Source organism: Lepus europaeus, chromosome 4 (genome assembly GCF_033115175.1).
Source record: "Lepus europaeus isolate LE1 chromosome 4, mLepTim1.pri, whole genome shotgun sequence".
Taxonomy (NCBI): Eukaryota; Metazoa; Chordata; class Mammalia; order Lagomorpha; family Leporidae; genus Lepus; species Lepus europaeus.
In genome coordinates, this window is record NC_084830.1 from 130,485,631 (window position 1) to 130,503,599 (window position 17,969).

General features: G+C 53.5%; 2 protein-coding genes across 3 annotated transcripts in view; one reads left to right on the forward strand and one right to left on the reverse strand.

Moving 5' to 3' along the window:
• PDE6A (phosphodiesterase 6A) overlaps positions 1 to 6,441 on the forward strand; it is a 65,343-nt gene extending 58,902 nt beyond the window's left edge. For both annotated transcript variants that reach the window (XM_062189716.1, XM_062189717.1), the window contains 5 exons: positions 769 to 832; positions 1,100 to 1,174; positions 1,773 to 1,856; positions 2,501 to 2,645; positions 4,804 to 6,441. In XM_062189716.1, the coding sequence (XP_062045700.1) occupies positions 769 to 832; positions 1,100 to 1,174; positions 1,773 to 1,856; positions 2,501 to 2,645; positions 4,804 to 4,880 (445 nt within the window). In that variant the 3' untranslated portion in view covers positions 4,881 to 6,441. The remainder of the gene's footprint in view (positions 1 to 768; positions 833 to 1,099; positions 1,175 to 1,772; positions 1,857 to 2,500; positions 2,646 to 4,803) is intronic.
• A 2,474-nt stretch (positions 6,442 to 8,915) lies between these two features.
• PPARGC1B (PPARG coactivator 1 beta) overlaps positions 8,916 to 17,969 on the reverse strand; it is a 113,779-nt gene continuing 104,725 nt past the window's right edge. The window contains exons 11-12 of the mRNA XM_062188861.1: positions 16,737 to 16,888; positions 8,916 to 15,860 (exon numbers count right to left, since the gene is read on the reverse strand). Of these exons, the coding sequence (XP_062044845.1) occupies positions 15,760 to 15,860; positions 16,737 to 16,888 (253 nt within the window). The 3' untranslated portion in view covers positions 8,916 to 15,759. The remainder of the gene's footprint in view (positions 15,861 to 16,736; positions 16,889 to 17,969) is intronic.

The following is a 17,969-nucleotide window of genomic DNA, read 5'->3' on the forward strand; positions in this document are numbered from 1 at the left end:
TCAGAGACTGGGGATCTCTGTGGCGCTGAAAACCCGCAGTGCTGGCACTTCCTGAACAAGTATCAGAAAGGCCCTTTGGCAGTCGGGGTGGTGGGTGATAATGAGAACAAGTTTGAGAAACCTTGCTGCACACTGGCCAAGGGAGAAAGGACTCTGAAGATGTGATGGGATTTATTTTCAATTTTTAAATTCATTTTCATTTTATTTAAAAGGCAGCGAGGCAGAGATCTTTCATCCCCTCATGCATCTCCCAAATGCCCACACCAGCTAGGGTTGGGCCAAGCTGAAATCAGGGATCTTGAATCCAATCTGGGTCTCCCACATGGTGGTAGGGACTCAAGTACTTGAGGATGGCAGCTAAATAAAGTTGATGTCTATGCAATGCCTGACACATAATAAAAAACCCAATCTGTGTTCACGATGCACATCCGAGGCACTGTGCTGAGTTTACATACAACATGTCACTTTAATTGCTCCCCACCACCCCCACCCCACCACCCACCCCCCCCGCAAGGAAAGTACTGTTATCCATATAGACAGGCAACAGGAGGCTTGGGAGGTTGGCTTGGTTTTCCAATGTCAAACCTCCAGTAACTGGCACAGACAGGATTCAAACTCCTGCCTGATTTCAAAGCCCGATCCTCAGATGCAGTGAGGCAGTGAGCCCTTTCCATAGCAGGTGCAAAGCAGTGGGGGAGAGGGATGGCGTTAACCAGTATGAGCAGTCTTCAGTGGCCTTGGACTGATGGGGTTGTTCTGTGTGCCCAGGGCCATGATGATGACCGCCTGTGATCTCTCAGCCATCACCAAGCCTTGGGAGGTGCAGAGCAAGGTAGGCACTCCTCCTGCCCTGATAGGTGGGAGTCCTGCTACTGCCAACTGTGGTCATCGGGGCGGGGGGATGCTCTTGGCCCATTCCCAGATCCTGCCCCCCTTTGCTCCTTCCTCCTCTGCAGAGACACTTACAAAGTGGGGGAGGCAGGGTAGGGCTGGGTTTCTGCTCTTTGCTAAGTTGGAGATGCAGGCCAGGAGGGAGCAGGGCTGGGACTCTGACCCAGTGTGTACTGGGATGGGGGTGGGGGGGATCTCTCTCTTATAGGTAGCTCTGCTGGTTGCTGCTGAATTCTGGGAACAAGGTGACCTGGAGCGCACGGTGCTGCAACAGAATCCCATTGTGAGTGTGTGAGGGAGCATGTGTATGTGTGCAGGACGGCGTCAGCCTGATGCTGGGTGTGTGTGATCTCTTCCTGACTAATAGACGTGCTGCCCCTCGCATACAGATGTGAGGCCTGGCTGCAGGGATGACCTTTTCCCAGTGCAGGGGTTCCATCAACCCCATTCCTTAAGAACATGTTAGAGATGCCAATGCACGGGCCCCACCTGAGACTCACCCAAATGGAAGTTCTAGGGGTGGGGCCCAGCCACAAGCAGCCCGGAAAGCTGGAGGGCCCTGCTCTCATGTCTGTGTCCTGAGCTCAGCTACGCAGAGCTGGAGAAGTGGACACCCATGCTTGGACAGCCCCCAGAATGCCAACATTCTAGGGTCCCCTTCCTCACCCGTTTTGACAGCACCAATCAGGCAAGAGGACCTGCACCAAGTAGATTCAGCTGGGACAGTGAGCTGGCTTCCCACTGGTGCTGGGGCACCACTAGAGGGTATCCCCAAAGGCCCTGGAGGTGGAGCTAAGAGGTAGAGGTGGGTTTGGAGAGCAACATAAAATGGGCGGGCCCTTCTTACTGCCCCGTGGAGTTAACTCTCTCCCGTGTGCCAGCCCATGATGGACAGAAACAAGGCGGACGAGCTCCCGAAGCTTCAAGTCGGCTTCATTGACTTCGTGTGCACCTTCGTCTACAAGGTAGGCTGGGACAGAAGCTGCTGCAGAACTGCCATGTGCTGTGCTCACGGGCATCCTTCTTAGTAGCTGGAGCCCTTAAGGAGGGTCATCCCAACGTCTCAGCACACATCCACCAAGCCTCCTGGTGCCCCGGACCCTGTGCCGGGCCAGGGCCACCCCTGGCAGTGAGGCAGCTGAGATCTTTGCCCTCTTCAGGGAAGACGGGTGGAGGAGGTCATTACAAGGTAAAATGTAGTAGCAGAGGGCACTGGGGGCCGTCAAGAGGGGACTTGACTTACCTGTGTGGTCAGGAGTCCCCAAGACTGCGACAAACAGGAGGCGTCAGGGGGAAAGACGGGACTGCTTCCAGCACAGAGCCCAGCTTGTGTGAAGCCCGCTCAGGGGCATCCACACTGCAGAACCGAGATGTGGAGCGCCCGGAGGGTTCAAAGTGAAGGGCAGGAGGGCACTGGGCATGGAGGTGTCTGAACTCCATGAAAGGGGCCCTTCAACCTGCAGGGCGGCAGTGCAGGGAGGGTTTCCTGTGGGAGCAGCCCAGGGTCGTGGTGACCCCACTGAGGCGGCGCCTTCCTGGGGTCAGACCTCCCCAGCTACATCTCCCACCTTGGGCCGGGACCCAGAAATACACGGACGCTCTCTTCCAGGAATTCTCCCGCTTCCACGAGGAGATCACCCCCATGTTGGACGGGATCACCAACAACCGTAAGGAGTGGAAGGCACTTGCCGACGAGTACGACGCCAAGGTGAAGACGCTGGAGGAGGAGAAGCAGAAACAACAGGCCAAGCAAGGTCTGTGCAAGGGACAGGCAGGGCAGCTCCCTCCACCTCCCCCAGCCCACGCTGTATCTGGGCGTGGTCTCAGGCTTCCGGATGACCTACTGCTGCCGCCACCTGTTGGGGAGGGCACTGGAGGTGGCAAAGGTGAAGCATCAAGGCCAAGGCACACAGGTAGCAAGTGGCAGAGCCCAGCTCTCAGGACGGAGGCTGAGGGGTGCTCTAGCCACCCCTCTAACCAGACAGGGCAGACTGATTCTCAGGATACACGCCTTCCCCGGGGCAGGGAGAAGACGGGGAACCACTGGTTGGAAGGGATTTGGAGGCCCTATGCCCAGCCCCGTTTGATGTCTGAATCCTATTCATTGCATCATGAGCCTCTGCTTGCATGCTCCGGTGACAGAGGGCTCACTACCATACGGGACGCCCTGGTTCAGTACTACTATTAGAAAGGTCTTCCTTAAACCCAACTGTTCCCCTTGCTGAAGTTTCCAGTAGTGGTCATCGTTCTACCATCAGGACTCAAATGGGGTTCGTTCCAACTCTTCCCTGCTGACGGTACGGCTCCTGCCCTCGGTCATTTCTTTGAGCAGTAGGGTGCTGCTTCCTCACAGGACATGGCTGTGGTCCCTGCCCCGTCCGGGCTTCCTGTCCCTCTTTCACATCACACGTGGTTGGTAACACGGACACCATCAGGTCTCCGGCTCTGCCCTGGGCAGTGGGGAGGGATTTCAGCTGGCAGCTGTAAATGTTAGGCTACAACTTGGGCTTCTGCAGGTTGCGCTCTGGGCAGCTCTGGGGTCGGTCCCCGCGCTGCAGCCATCACAGCTGTGAACGGAGGTCTGGTTTCCCAGCAAAGAGCAGCAGATGGACAGCCAGAGGGAGCAGTGTTTTTAGCTCTTTGGGCACCTTGTCTTCTGGGCTAGTGACAGGTCTATGCAAACCTGTGACCTGTATTTGGTTTTTAATTTTTTATTTACTTTCATTTTATTTGAAAAGCAGAGAGAGAGAGAGAGAGAGAGAAAAGGAAAGATGGAGGGAGGGAGCGAGATGGGGGCGAGAGAGAGGAAGAGAGAGAGAGAGAGATACGTCAACTGTTGGTTCACTCCCCAGATGGCCGCAATAGCCAGGACCAGGCCAGGCCAAAGCCGGGAGCCAGAAAGGAACTCAGTCCAGGTGTCTGACATGGGAGGCAGGGACCCAATTACCCGAGTCATCCCTGCTGCTCCCTAGGGTCTGCATTAGCAGGAAACTGGAATCAGGATGAGATTCAGGACTTGGAGTGGGGATTTGAACCCAGGCACTCCAATCTCAGACGTGTGCATTTAACTGCTGTGCCAAAAACCTAGACCATGCTTTTTTTTTTTTTACAGGCAGAGTGGATAGTGAGAGAGACAGAGAGGAAGGTCGTCCTTTTTGCTGTTGGTTCACCCTCCAATGGCCAATGTGGCCGGCACTTCTCGCTGATCCGAAGCCAGGAGCCAGGTGCTTCTCCTGGTCTCCCATGCGGGTGCAGGGCCCAAGCACTTGGGCCATCCTCCACTGCACTCCCTGGCCACAGCAGAGAGCTGGCCTGGAAGAGGGGCAACCAGGATAGAATCCAGCACCCCAACCGGGACTAGAACCCGGTGTGCCGGTGCCACAAGGCAGAGGATTAGCCTGTTAAGCCACGGCGCCGGCCTAGACCATGCATTTTTTTAAAAAAAAAACTATTTGCTCTCCATATATATTTAAAAAAAATTAAAAAATTTGGACATCTCAGATTCAAAATTGGATATCTCAGATTCAAAAATCCAGAATTCCACGTTTTATTTGGAAAATATCAACATTTGGCCGCACCAAATGTTGCATTTCTGCCTGACAATAATTGGCTGGAGCTGGGTGGCAACTGCCCCCTTTGGATGGGACAGGGGTTCTCTCATTTGCCAGTTTCCACCACTCCCCTGAGTCTCCGCCATTGCTCCAAGTGGTAGTTGCCATTTCTAAGTTTTCCTTAAACAGAAACATTCTTGCTATCTCTGATTGTCTCACCCCTGGTTTGCCTTCTGCATCCGAGGTTACTGTTGACCTCACAAAGCCCCTGAGTCTGCAACCGTTGGTCCAAACCAGGTCAAAGGGAAGCCCCACTGCAGCCGCCTCTGACGGGTGTGTTCTCTTTCCTGTCTGATTGCAGGGGCCTCAGGGAACCAGCCCGCGGGGAACCCCAGCCCAGGGGGCGCACCTGCATCCAAGTCCTGTTGCATCCAGTAGCTGCTCAGCGATCCGCTCCCAGAATGGCTCCATCCTTTCGTGGGAAGAGATAAGCCAAGCCAGTGGAAAACCACGCACCTTCTCGAGAGGCAGAGTCGCAGAATTTGGAAGCTGATCAATCTTATCTAGTGGCTTTAAACCGTCTTCTTAGCCTTGAGCACTGTCTGTGGAGCTAAAACCCACACCCTCACTTTCCCAGACATCAGTTAGACATTTAATTAATGCCAGTTCCACTTGATCACTTAGATTCACTTTTGTTCTTACACTTTCATTTCATGTTCTATTGTAAAAGTGTTCAATTATTCAGCAAAGTAGAGAACTGCACATTGAAGTCCCATGTACTCATCACTCAGATTCCGGTATCAAGATCTGGGCACACTCGCTTCACCTGTTTTATGTTTGACATTGACATTGACATCTATTTCAATCTTTCCTTAGCGGGAAGGCTGCAAAGGCAAATTCCAGCCTCATGTCCCTACTCCTGCACGACACATATTTAAAGGAAGAAGGGTGTTTTCTGACATAATCACATCTTACCACATGCGCCAGGTACACAGCTGACACTCAGTTATGTATGTTGTGATGAGCCAGGCTCCCCCTTCAGTCCAGGAATGGGGGCCTAGGATTCGTGTCTTCTGCAGACAGTCCTCAGCCCATCTGGGTCTTCTCCAGGACAGCCATTTCTCCATCTTAGGCCAACAGAGACGACTCTGCAGGACCAGTAACCCCAGGACTCTGCAAGGAGTCCACCAAGGCTGTGGCTGGACTCACAGCCCAGCTCAACCTCTGCCCCTCTCACTCCTTACCATGCAACCCACAATCCTCTTCCATTTCAGAACTGGCTTTCTGGGGATCCCACCTTGTGACACCAACAAAAATGTCTTCAATAGGTGGTTTGCTTGAATCCAGTCCAAACAAGTTTCACCCATAAAATTTAACTGTTTCTTTGTAGGAAAAAGAAGATACACTTTTTAGTCTTGGATTTCCCATTGATTTTAAGGACTATAAATTTAGGTAAATTATTCTCAGGTTGTGAACTTGTTTCAATTATCAGGTTTTCTGCTGTTTAAAAACAGAGCTTATTTCTTTAAAAGCCTGTGCTGGCGAGTCGGCCATGCCTGTAGGATGTCACTGGCCTGATGAGCGTTTACATCATAGTAACTGGTGCTAAGAACAACACAACTACACCAAAGTTGAGAGTGACAGTCACCTGCTGAGACATTTGCAGTAAGTTCCCGTGACATTTGCCCCAGTGTTAATTTTCCATTTTCTCCTGCTGCTTCAGCTTTATTGAGGCACAGCTGACAAGTACAACCTGTACCTACTTAAGTATCGAATGTGGGGGGTTGATGCACGCATACATTGTGAAATGATGGCCGCAATCAAGCGAGTGCACCCCCCACCTTCCATGGTAACAGTTGCTACGTTTTTAGGTCTCTCTTAACCCACTGCTTCCTTTTTCCCTTTGCAAATGACTTGTTGCAAAAGCAGGATCAGTTGCCCCCGTTCTGGATTTATGCATGTCTGTCACAGTGTCTGACACATTCCACCCTCCTCCAAGTACGACACTCACCAGTCTTCCTCCCAATGGAGTGTTCTGCGGAATCGAATCTATTAAAGCGGTCGCTCTGAGGCGAGGGAACCACTGTTCTATTCTCAGCTCCCTTTTTATACAAACGAGGACACTGAAGGCCAGCAAGGGAACAGGCTGGGGCGAGTTCATGGTTCGGTTCCTTGGCTATGCACCACATGGAGATGCCCAGGGTCAGACAACGCGGTGCGTGCAGGCTGCACATCCTGGTGGCTTCCACCGCGGACCAACCCGGGCTCCCGGCACACGAGCACTGACACCGCAAGTCCTGAGCTCACAGGAGCTGGGTCTGGAGCTCCCATGCCAGCCTCCTGCCTCGCTGCGATGCATACTCTAGGAGCACCAGTCTTTTCAGCAGGGGCATGTCAAGTGCAGTGCCAAGTGGAAGGCAGTGAGCAGACCCAAGTGTCACCCAGGAACATACAGGCATTGAGGCTGCCGGCCCCGGCTCCCACTCCAGGCCTGAGTCCCTTTGGCAGGTTCCTCTGCTCTGCTTCTGCGCCTTCTCAGACCTTGCTCGGCCATACTCAGAGGGCTATGGTTAGCACCCAGGGAGACGGCCCGATGAGGGTTACAGCTAATGGTAAGTGCTTGTGACGTCCTAGGTACTGTTTCATCCTCACATCAACCTTAGCAGGGAGAAACTCTTGTGAGCCCTGTTGAGTCCGTGACTCAGAGAGGTTAAGAAATGCGCCCTCCAGCGCCCAGCTTGGAAGTGGTGAGTCAAGATCCAAAGCCAGGCAGTCTGACAGCAGGTCCCAGCAGGCAGCCCTTCTCCCTGCATCGCCCTGCTCCTGCGAATCAGCTCTTTTTGGAACACAGGGGCCTGTGAGTTCATCTAAGCTCATCATTGCCTTTCAGACTTGGGAAAACCGGGAGCCCAAGAGGTGGTTTGTCCAAGTTCACATGATAGGAAAGTGGCCAGGCCGGGTCACAAGCTGCCAGTGATCCCAGCTCAGTCTGAGATGGACTGTTCCTGGGTCAGACAGGGGCATTCATCCACGCAAATATGCTTTGTGGTGAGTTTTCCGAGAAAAGCATTCTTCAGAACACTTGGTTAAAATATGGCATAAATGTGTTTCCATATGCCTGTTATGTTAAATATTATTATACAGAGCTATTACCTTGGCAAAACCTTAACAATTACCCCAAATATTGATACTAAGTCCACCAAATGACAAAATATCTTTGGCATATTAAGCTTTTGCTCTTCCAGACATTTGTAAAACAAAAAGAGCCAAAAAAAATACCACATACAACACCTGCAGGTCTGAACACTCTCAGGCTCCCATTTGATTCCTTGTATCAAGTGTGGTTCACTCAATTTATTTTTTAAGAGTTATTTATTTATGAGAGAGAGAGAGAGAGAGACTCCTTCTACTGACTGACTTCCCAAGTGGCTGCAATGCCAGAGCCAGGAGCTTCATCCAAGTCTCCCACGTGATTGGCAGGGACCCAAGCACTTTGGCCATCCTCCGCTGCTTTTCTCAGGCCATATGCAGGGAGCTACAATGGAAGTGGAGCAGCCAGGACACGAACCAGTGCCCATATGGGACGCCGGTGTCATAGGCAGCGCTTTACCCGCTATGCCACAACACTAGCCCCCTTCTCCAAAATCTTGATTGACAGGTCCAGGTGCCCCACAGTGAACGGAGAAGCAGTCTCGTTCCGGGGCGTACCATCTAATATGGCAGAGGGCAACTGATTCTGAGCAGTCACAGCTGTTCTCTCCGGGCTCCAGGGCCGGCCAGAGAACAGCGCCTCTGAGCAGAGAATTTTCCTGGGAAAACTCAGGATGCCAACCCTTCCAACCTAAGAAATCCATTCAATTTTCATAGATGGAGAAAAATAAATCGCCCGAAAAGAGGACTGGTTAGGTCCACGGTAAACAACAACTTGAAACCAGTTTGCATACATAAACTATGGTTCATTGCATTCATTCTATTTCAACCTTTGGGGGACTCACAGCTGTCTTGCACACAATTGCACTTAAAGCCCAAAATCCTTAAGGAAAAAACAAAGGTGAAAGTCTCTGAAATACAAGGAAGTCTCTCTCTCTCTCTCTCTCTCTCTCACACACACACACACACACACACACGGGACGGAGAGTCAGGGAGGAAGTCACTTCCTCACCCCGCTCCCTGGAGTTCTGCAAAGGACAATGTTTCGCCTTCACCCAGCACGGTGCACCACGGCGCATGCTTCAGTTCTGCCCTCTGAGATCTGATCAGCACGATTTTGCAATCGTAACTTGAGGAGCGTTTTTGCCCAAAACCATCACACAACAATGTCTCTTGCATCCAGCTATTCAGTGTGCTCATGTGGGAAAGGGAAGTCTTTGTTCAAAAAGTAGCCCAGCTTGATTAAAGCCACGCCCACCTACCGCTAACAGAGCTTGAGGAACCAGTAAAGAAAGACACACATGGCCAGGGCTGTGGGTGGCGTTTTCTCTTTAATCTCCATAGTGTATTTGTTGAGTTTATTTATAAGCAATCACTTCACTATTTACAGTACATGAGCATAGAGATTCTACAGTTTCTGTGATGTAAACAGTCACTCCGCAGTGGGAGTTTGGAGAAAAGAAGCCAGTTCTGAAGTATTTACAGACGTTAAAATAGAACTTTATACTCACAGAATAATAATACATAGAGCAATTTGGTTAAATTATCTATGAAACTATAGAATCTGACAATGTACAAATACAGGAAAACATCTTCTCAGTTAGAAGGTAAGACAGATAAATCACACCTGAAATAAAACAGGGATGATGACAACCACAAGAATTAAAAGCAAAGAAGGTGTCTTCCTTGCCGCTTCCGGGTATTTATATAAATAAGGACACAACCCAACAAAATGGAAAAAATATATAAAAATCCTCTACCAATTAAAAAAAATAGCAAAACTAAAAACTCGATTCTCAATCATTAGCAGTGTCCTTTAAAAAATTAAAATTTAGCTTTCTATTATAAATAACAAAGCAGATGTGTCCCTCTGTGTAGGTGAAATTCTTGCACCTTTCTCAAGAAATGCATCAATGTAACTCCACAGACACACACACACACACACACACAGGCACAGACACACGCGTGCATGTGCGCGTACACACACACACACACTCCCCACAAACAAAGCCTGACATTCACGCACCCCAGGCTGTAGTTACCTTGTTGAGCTTCCTAGTAAATAATGCCCCCTACGGTAGTACCCCTGGGGATGACAAAACCTCACAAGGTTAGCCATTCCCTGGTTTGACCCTGTCGCACTGCCAGGGAACACCCTGGCTCCCTATTGCTCAGAATTCTCTAGGCTGCATGCTCACACCGAGAGAAAAGGATTTGAGTCCAAGATTTGGAAAAGCTGGAAGGGACCCTAGGGACCACCTTGCCCAGTCGATTAAGGCTAGCAACAGACACTGTCTCGAGAAACCTGGGGGCGGGGAGAGGGGTCTCACGTCAGCTGCTGCCTGTGGAAGCAGCAGGTGCTCCACGCCAATGCTAACGACACAGCGCAGGGAGGCGAGGGGTGGCTGTGAACTCCTGGGGCACATCGCACCGAGCTGAACCTCGGGACGGTCACTCCCCCAGAAGCCGTCTGGAAATCCAGCTGTCCCACCTGCCGCCCTGACCGCGCTCCCCTGCAGATTTCCAACCTGTTTCCTTTGGAATCGGAACATCCCTCAAGAAACAGAGCTGGGAATAGTTTATGACTTTTTATTCCTAACACAAAAACATTTGACAAGATTTTTAAATACAAAATACAAAACAACAAACAAACAAACAAAAAGTAATCGAACAAAACTGTTTGGCTATTCAGTGGACCGTATCAAAGGTCATGGCCAGGCCCCCCACTGCCACAAGCCTCTCGCTCAACCTCTTCACCTGTCCCGATGGTGTCACGTGGGCCACCTTGCAGAGGTTCACTTAACAAGGTCAGCAGCCGCTGGGCTGCCAGTATTGCAGTTACAGTAAACCCCTCCCGGGCCCCTGGCCACAGGGTCCACTCCTGCCTCCTCTGCCCACGGCATGGCTAGTGCATCTCTCGATCTGCATGCGAACCTACTAAGTGGTCACTTCTGGAGTCTTCTGACCCTAGGGTCACAATGGGTGCCAAACAGCCGGCCAGTTGCTCAAGCCATTACATTTCACTCCCGGAGTTCATGTCAGGCAGCAAGGGGGCCCAGAGGATTTTTGCCTTCCCTCTCAGGAGCTGGTGGATACAGTCTTTGGCCACTAGATGGCAGCCACAGGTGGATAAGGCAAAGTGCTAAAGTGGAAACTGACCACGCCCCTTCACAAAGAACCAATGGGTAAGGCTGGCAGAGGGGAAGAAGGAGGCCTATCCATTTTCCAGGCCTCCTGGGAGTTCTATTAAAAGAATGCCTGGCGGAAGAATTTCCAGGGAGTGATCACCTACAAAGCTGTATTTTCCAAGCCCCCAGGCGGGGCAGCTGGGTTTCTGTACTCCTTCAGGTGTGCAAGGGACCCTGCCAAAATGCAGTATCTGGAAAAGCCATCCCCCTAAACCCCAAAGCCTCAGTCACTGCTGCTGTACCATTAGGGAAACAAAAAAACAAAAGCTGCCCCAAACATATGCAGTGTGATGGATGCCTCCTGTTGCCCCATATGGCTTACAATCATTTGAAAGAAATGTGTGAAAAGTGCCTAAGTTAAGCCGATTTGAAGAAACAAGTGTATTGCTAGTATTGTCTGAGAGCAAGAGAGAAGCAGCTAAGTGGCCACAACACTGGGATGGAAAGCTGTTTGGTGGGGACCACGAGGACCGGCTGACGCGAGCTCTGACGTCCTCACCAGCCCCTCGAGAAGCTATGGCTTAGGTCCGTCCTGGGGAGCTGGCAACTCGGCCAGGGCCAGGTGGGTTGAGCCTGCTGCTGGCCGGATGTTCTGCAGAGAATCGTCTCCCTGAACAGGAGCAGGGCTCAGCCAGAGAAGGGGATGGGTTTCACAGGGGGAGCGATGGAGTCCCAAGGCTGCAGGTCGGGAAGCCACCCCTCGCGTTCATCCCACTCAACACTCGTGATGTGCTGCATGAGCGAACAGGGGCTCGAGGTCACACAGCAGGCAAGGCCCTGCAGCTGCTCCCCCGCGATGGCTTATAGTTAAACGACTTGTTGCACAAACCCATTCCCGTCGGCTGGACTGTCCCCGTTGGCCGGGTTTCAACAGACACCAGCAAAGGGCTGGCCCCAGTGCTGGTTCTCCTGCAGCCCAGAGCTCGGAAGGCACCGCTGCCCCCTCTCCCCATGCCCAGTCTGGGGTGAGGAGAGCTTCCCACCCCGCCATGGGAGACCTGTGTTTGGCAGTGAAGTGAGGGGTCTTCTCACAGTGCTGCTGTTGGCTAATGCAAAGCCAGCCTCTGCCTCCTCCCTGGGCATCCCCCCAACCCAGGTCTGCTCCGGGCCACCAGTGTCTCGGTACACGCGAGCTTCCGGCTCCCACTTACCCTGTACCCCAGACTCTGCCCACGGCCCTAGAGCCCATCTGTGTGGGGCTCGGGAACCCACTTTAACGTATTGCTTCCTGCTGCCCCAGGGGAAGGAGTGAGAGGGACCCTCTTCCTTGACCAATGAACCCACTAGGTTCACCTTATCTGTGATCACTATACAACCAATTTCTTCCCTTGGTCACATCTGATGCTGGGGTTCAGGTTCCACCAAACTGAGGGCAGCTGCTACATCTCAAATCTTGCTAATGCTGAGTCAGGGCGACAACACATCCCCTGGGGTTGATCTGCCCCATTTCTCAAGCTGCAGGCTCGGCTCAGAGTTCAGCGGCACTCAAGGCCTGGGACGGGCCACGGCTGGAGCCGTCCATGCAGAAGCCCTGGGCCTTCAATGCCTGCCAGCCCTCCCCACCCATCACCTGCACAGCGGCCGCAGCACGCAGACTGCATGCATCCAGGAGAAATCGCTCTCGTAAAACCAACAAACTCGGGCCTCAGGCCCTGCAAGGCACCTTGCTGCACCTCCTCTCACTTCCCGGGTCAGGGCTTTGTGCACCGAGTGTCTCCTCCACGGAGCTCTGCTCTCCCCTCCCCTCCCGGAAGCCCTGCCTCTTTCCTGAGCATGTGACACTCGAAGCTGCAAGATCTCCAGGCAGACGCAGACACCACACAGGTGCTTTCTGACTCCAAGCAGTTTTCTGGTTGGGGACAAGGTGCGCTGTGGGGGGAGGGGGCGGGGCCCTTAGCTGCACTCCATCCACTCATATTCTTTACCTCTTTGATGCATTTTCCTTCGGTAACCAGAGCCCCCGAGAGCGAGGACTCTGATTCAGCCTGGTACCGACTGAGGAAGGAGATGGAAGAATTCCACATAGCAGTTGGATTGGACATTTTTGGAAAACATCAGCAGGGCACACAGAGACGGTAGGAGCCGCCCTGCATGGGCAGCTTCAGCACAGGCCGGGGGAAGCTTTGATGGCGAGCACACGTAAACACCATCGAGAGCAGACACGAGGACCAAGCTATGATGAGATGCTTGCCAGCAACAGCTGCTCCCTCTGGATCGCTCCTGAATGTGGTGGGAAAGAGAGCAAGGTGGGCTCGTTTTCCTGAAAGACCTTGGCGCGCCCTTGGGGACCACACACAGCACCGAGGAGTGACTCTCCGGGACAGAGGTCGTCCACAGTGGGTCAGTTCTGGAGCTTGTAGCCTTCCACGTCTGGGACAGCAAGCCGAGGCTACCGTCAGCTCCCGACCCCACACTCGGGCTCTGCTACCTATGCTCAAGGCACAGCGTCTAAATACCTTCCAGTCTCCATGTACCCTGACGTGGGGGGTGGGCTGGTCCTTCCTAAAATCTGCATTTCATGACCAGAAAGTGCCACCAGCCCCAGACAGAACCTGTGGCCAGTGCCAGAGGAGGCGGCCAACAGAGGGGCTCAGAGAAGATCCCGAGAAGATCCTTTCAGCACAGAGGTGCTGGTGGGGGGACGGGCCCCCCTCCAAGTAACACAGGGAATTCTTGCTGGGGTCAGAACTTGGATTCTAGTGCTCGTTCTCGTTCCCAGGGTGAAGGCGGAGGTCACTCCCTGACGCACACCGGGACTTAGTGGACGCAGCAGCAAGACTGAGATTCTATCCCACCCCATCACCCTGTCTAATGTGCCTACTCTGTGCTAGGCAGTGAAGAGCTATAAAGGGACTTAGAACGACCAGCTCTGTACCGTGGAAAGTCCCTTTTTTGGTCCATCTGGATAAACCCTGCCTTCCCCAAAGCTGTTCCTGCCTGCTCTTCCGCTCCCCCGCCCCGCCCTGCCTGAGAAGGGCTGTGTGTCACAGGGCACCGGGAGTCCCAGGCCCAGAATGGCTTTAGGATGTTTTCTCTCCTAGATCGGGACACAACAGACGGGGAAGGGCTGGCATAAAACCCAGGCAGCATAAAAGGTTCTGTGTTGACTGATTGGAACCTTCCAAAGCTTAGACCAGGACATGTGGTTGATTAAACTCTGGCCAATTAGTAATGGCAGCCCAGAGCACTGTGTTGAGGCCTCTTAATAACACATCTGGGTTCAAAGAACATGAGTGCTGTGTTAGATTAGTTATGTCTGCATTGGCCAAGAACAGGGCAGTGGTGGTGCCTGTACTACGTATTTGCCGCCCTGAGCTAGACGCTGCCTTAGCAGAAGCTGAGACTGTTGGAAATGGCCGAACTCTCCCTCTCACTTCACTTTATTAGGGGTCCAGAAAGGTCAAACGACTTGACACACAGGAGCTCAAATTCTCTGATCCTGCTAAAGCCTGTGCCCTCCAGCCTTACTGAGGGGCTGAAAGCACGCTCACCTTCAGGACAAGGTCATGGGCTCAGTTTACCTAGAGGTATTTGATAATCTTAAAAAAAAAAATCAACTACCAATTCTCAAGGGACTAGGTCAAGACTAATGAACCACTTCCAAGCATTTTGAAAGTAGCAGGACCCTTAAAAAAACAAAACAAAACCTTCCCAAAGACCCCTGCTGAATGAAGGGGATCAAGGAGGAGATGCTGGTGGGCAGCAGGGGTGCCCACCTTGCCCGGCCACTGCCACCCTCACCAAAGGCCCCCGCAGAACATCCAGCTGGGTGTGGCTGTCACACTGCTCAAGAACCAAGCGTCAGGTCAAGTTCAGACAGAATGTTTCCCAGTGGTGGAGGCTGTCACCTCCATCCCCAGCCTCACACCGCTCTACTCCACTCCACTCCACCAAAACAACTCTACACGTGAGGACCAGGTAATGACAACAACCTCACCACAGGGAGAGGAGGGGCTGATGACTGGCCCCAGAGGGACGACAGCCATTGCCAGGTGCATCACAACCTGCTGACGGCACATCGCCCACAGGCAGAGGCAAACCACGGGACAACTGGGCTCAGAGCTGACGGTGTGCACAGCATGTGTGCCACGCCTGGAATGTGGCTGGCGACATGACTCATCTGCGGTCTGGACGCCCCAAACGCTGGGAATCAGGAGGCCTGGTCTGGGTCACTGGCCATGGGATCCCGGCTAGTCACTTATACCCTCTGGCCACGGGCTTGCTTCTCCTAGACAATGGGCACAGTGCAGCTGGCCTGGCCCTCTTTACAAGGTACGGGAGGGGCTGAGAGTGAACAGATGGGTACATGCCAGAAGGGGGCGCTGGACACAAGAGGGGGAAGACCCAGAAACCTGTCTGTGCTGCTCTTTGCGGGGCCGGAGGCCACACAGCCCCTCCAGAGCAGCCTGGGAAGGGAAGCAGAGCAGCTCAGCGGCAAACATCTTAGGACAGTGCATAGTTAAAACTCAAGGAAGCGATACAATAATCCCAGGCACAGCACATCTGAGCCATAAATACAGTATTTGAAGGATATACTTTGTTCTGTTTTTTTTTTTTTTTTTCAATTAAAAACGAGTTGATAGTCCTGATTCTATTCACAAGTAACAAGTTCATCATCACACACTACAGACAAACAGTGTTATGGCGAACACAGCTGCAAGGCTACGCGGGGACGAGGGGGCACAGGGTGACCGACCCAGCACGGGAGGCGCGCGCCCGGACGACCCGTGGGAAGCGAGGACACCGACATGGCAGTGGAACATCAACACCATGGGGACTCACGGACAGAAGCAGCTTTGTTCAATGTAAACATTGATCTTGTTCTGAAAAGGACAGCATGTTCAAGTCTCTCTCTCCCGTGTGTACTCTCACGCTCGCTCGCGCTCTCCTCCTCAGCGACCTCACTTCTTTGAAAACGTAAACATATTGGAAGGGCCTTGTCTGAGGTATTGAGGTATTCCTCGAAGGGTAAGGCTTGATCAGTGCAGGCTCTGCTGGGCCTCCTTCAGCAAGCTGTCAAAATCCATGGCTTCGTACTTGCTTTTCACGGGTGCGGGGAGGGCCTCTTCAGAATTGGAATCTGGCGGGGGGTGGGGTGGGGGTGGGGAAGCCGGGGAGAGGGGAAGGCCGTGAGCGACTGACGGAGCCTGCAGCACCGGGCCACCTGCCTCCGAGCTTGGGCCCAGGGAGCGGCTGTGGCCCGAGGCCCCAGAGCAGGGATGAGCACCGAGAGCACCGACCGCCCTTCTGCCTTGACAGCTCTGCCAGTGCACTGACGCTTTGGGCCCTGGCTGTTCTGTTTGTAGAGCAAGGCAGGGCCTGAGCTAGGGCACCCCGAGCTCCTTTCCAGCTCCAGAACCTTAGAGCCTGCTGCCGACTCACACACGAGAAGGCTAACAAAATTGGCATCTCTGGCATATATAGGGAAACTGAGGCCCACAGGTGCACCTGCAGCCGAGTGCAGCACCGCCTGGCCGAGAACCCACTGAGATCTGCTGCTACCAGCCTTGGGGCCTGCAGGCCACACTGTGCTCACCCCAACGAGTGATTGTTTCCTACATTCTGCTTCTTTGTCCTGGGCCAGCTTGTCCACAGCTGGCAAGGGCCCACCACTGGTACTGTTCCACTGTGGCCCACCCACAGACACGGCTGCACCTTGTCAAGGGGTCACCAAGGAACACCCCTCAAGAGGGCAGGGTAGCAGGTGGCCCCGCTAGGTCAGAGACAGCAGCCATGGCTCTGCCAACCGGCTGTGAACACAGGGCTGGCCCTCTCCCCTCAGGCCTCGGGAAGCTGGGCTACAGGACAGGACAAAATGGACCAAAGGCTGGAAGAAAAGGAAGATGGGAGCCCCCAGGCCAAGAGGCTGCTGGGGCAGCTGGGGGCCCGGGGAGGGGAAGCGCGTCCCGGAGGGGCCTTGGGTCTCGCCAGCTGGAGCCGGACCTCGGGCACTTACCATAGTCGGTGTACCTGGGCCAGCGGAAGTGCTGCAGCCCTCCGTAACTGAGCTGGAAGGAGGGCTCGTGGCGCTGCAGCCCCGCGCCGCTCCTCAGAGACAGGGCCGCGTGCTCGGAACACCGGAAGGTGACGTAGCCGCACTTCTCGCCTCTAGGGGAGAAGGCAAGGGAGAGCGTTCCCAGGGCGCTGCCCGACCGCCCAGCACCACTCAAGGAGCAGAGAGCCACGCTGACTCCACGCCCACGTCACGTGGCCCCCAGGTTGACCGCTGCAGTGGCATTAACCGTCTTAGATGACCCTGGGAGGTGGCTACTGTCATTACCTCCACCCATGGTCGAGCCTGAATTCAGACCCAGGCCTTCTAGGACGTTAAAGCTGACGCTCCGAACAGGCTCCCACAACTCTTTTCTGTGCACTTGCCCTGCCGACCGCCCGTTCCCACCGTCACATGACCCTGCACCCTGCAAACCTGGCCCCAGGCGCCACCTCCACGGCTGCCGCTGTGGCCTACACTGCGTCCACCATGGCCGGTATTCACTAACATCACCTTCCTCCTGCCTGCTTGGCTTCCAGCCCCCTTCCTCAGACAAAAGCATCGGTTAGCCAACCAGGATCAGGGGGCCGGGGGATGTCCCAGGAAGGTGGCTCTCCCTGAATACAGTGGTTGGTTTAAGGGTGAGCTGTCACTCAAAACCAACCCCCAGAGAACTCAGCCCAGACCTTTGCTGGAACTGTGAGGGCGACGCCTGCTTGCCCCGGGGTCTCTAGGTTGGTGGGAGGTAAGCTTAGCACTGGAGCAGCCACTCTGCAAACAGGAGGAAAGTCGTCCTGGAAAGGCTTCCAGAGCAAGAGGGCCCTAAGTTCAGGTCCACTCTGACATTTCTGCTTCACGAACAAGAGGAAGAATCCAAAGGGCAGAGACAAAGGGCCGTTCCCTGCAGCTCTGTAGGCGCCTAATAAACATTCAAGGGCATCCCATTCCCGACACCCCGCTGAACCCAGCAAAGTTGAAACTCTCCTGCCTCTTCAGCTGCCTGCAACTGGTAGTGTGTATAAGGTTCCTTCTGGAAGATCTCGCATAATGAATTGGGACTGGCAGTGTGCTACAGTGGTCACATCACTGCTTGCAATGCGGCATCCCCTATCAGAGTGCCAATCTGAATCCCAGCTGCTCTACTCCCAATCCAGCTCCCTGCTTATGCACCTGAGAAAGCAGCAAAAGATGGTCCAA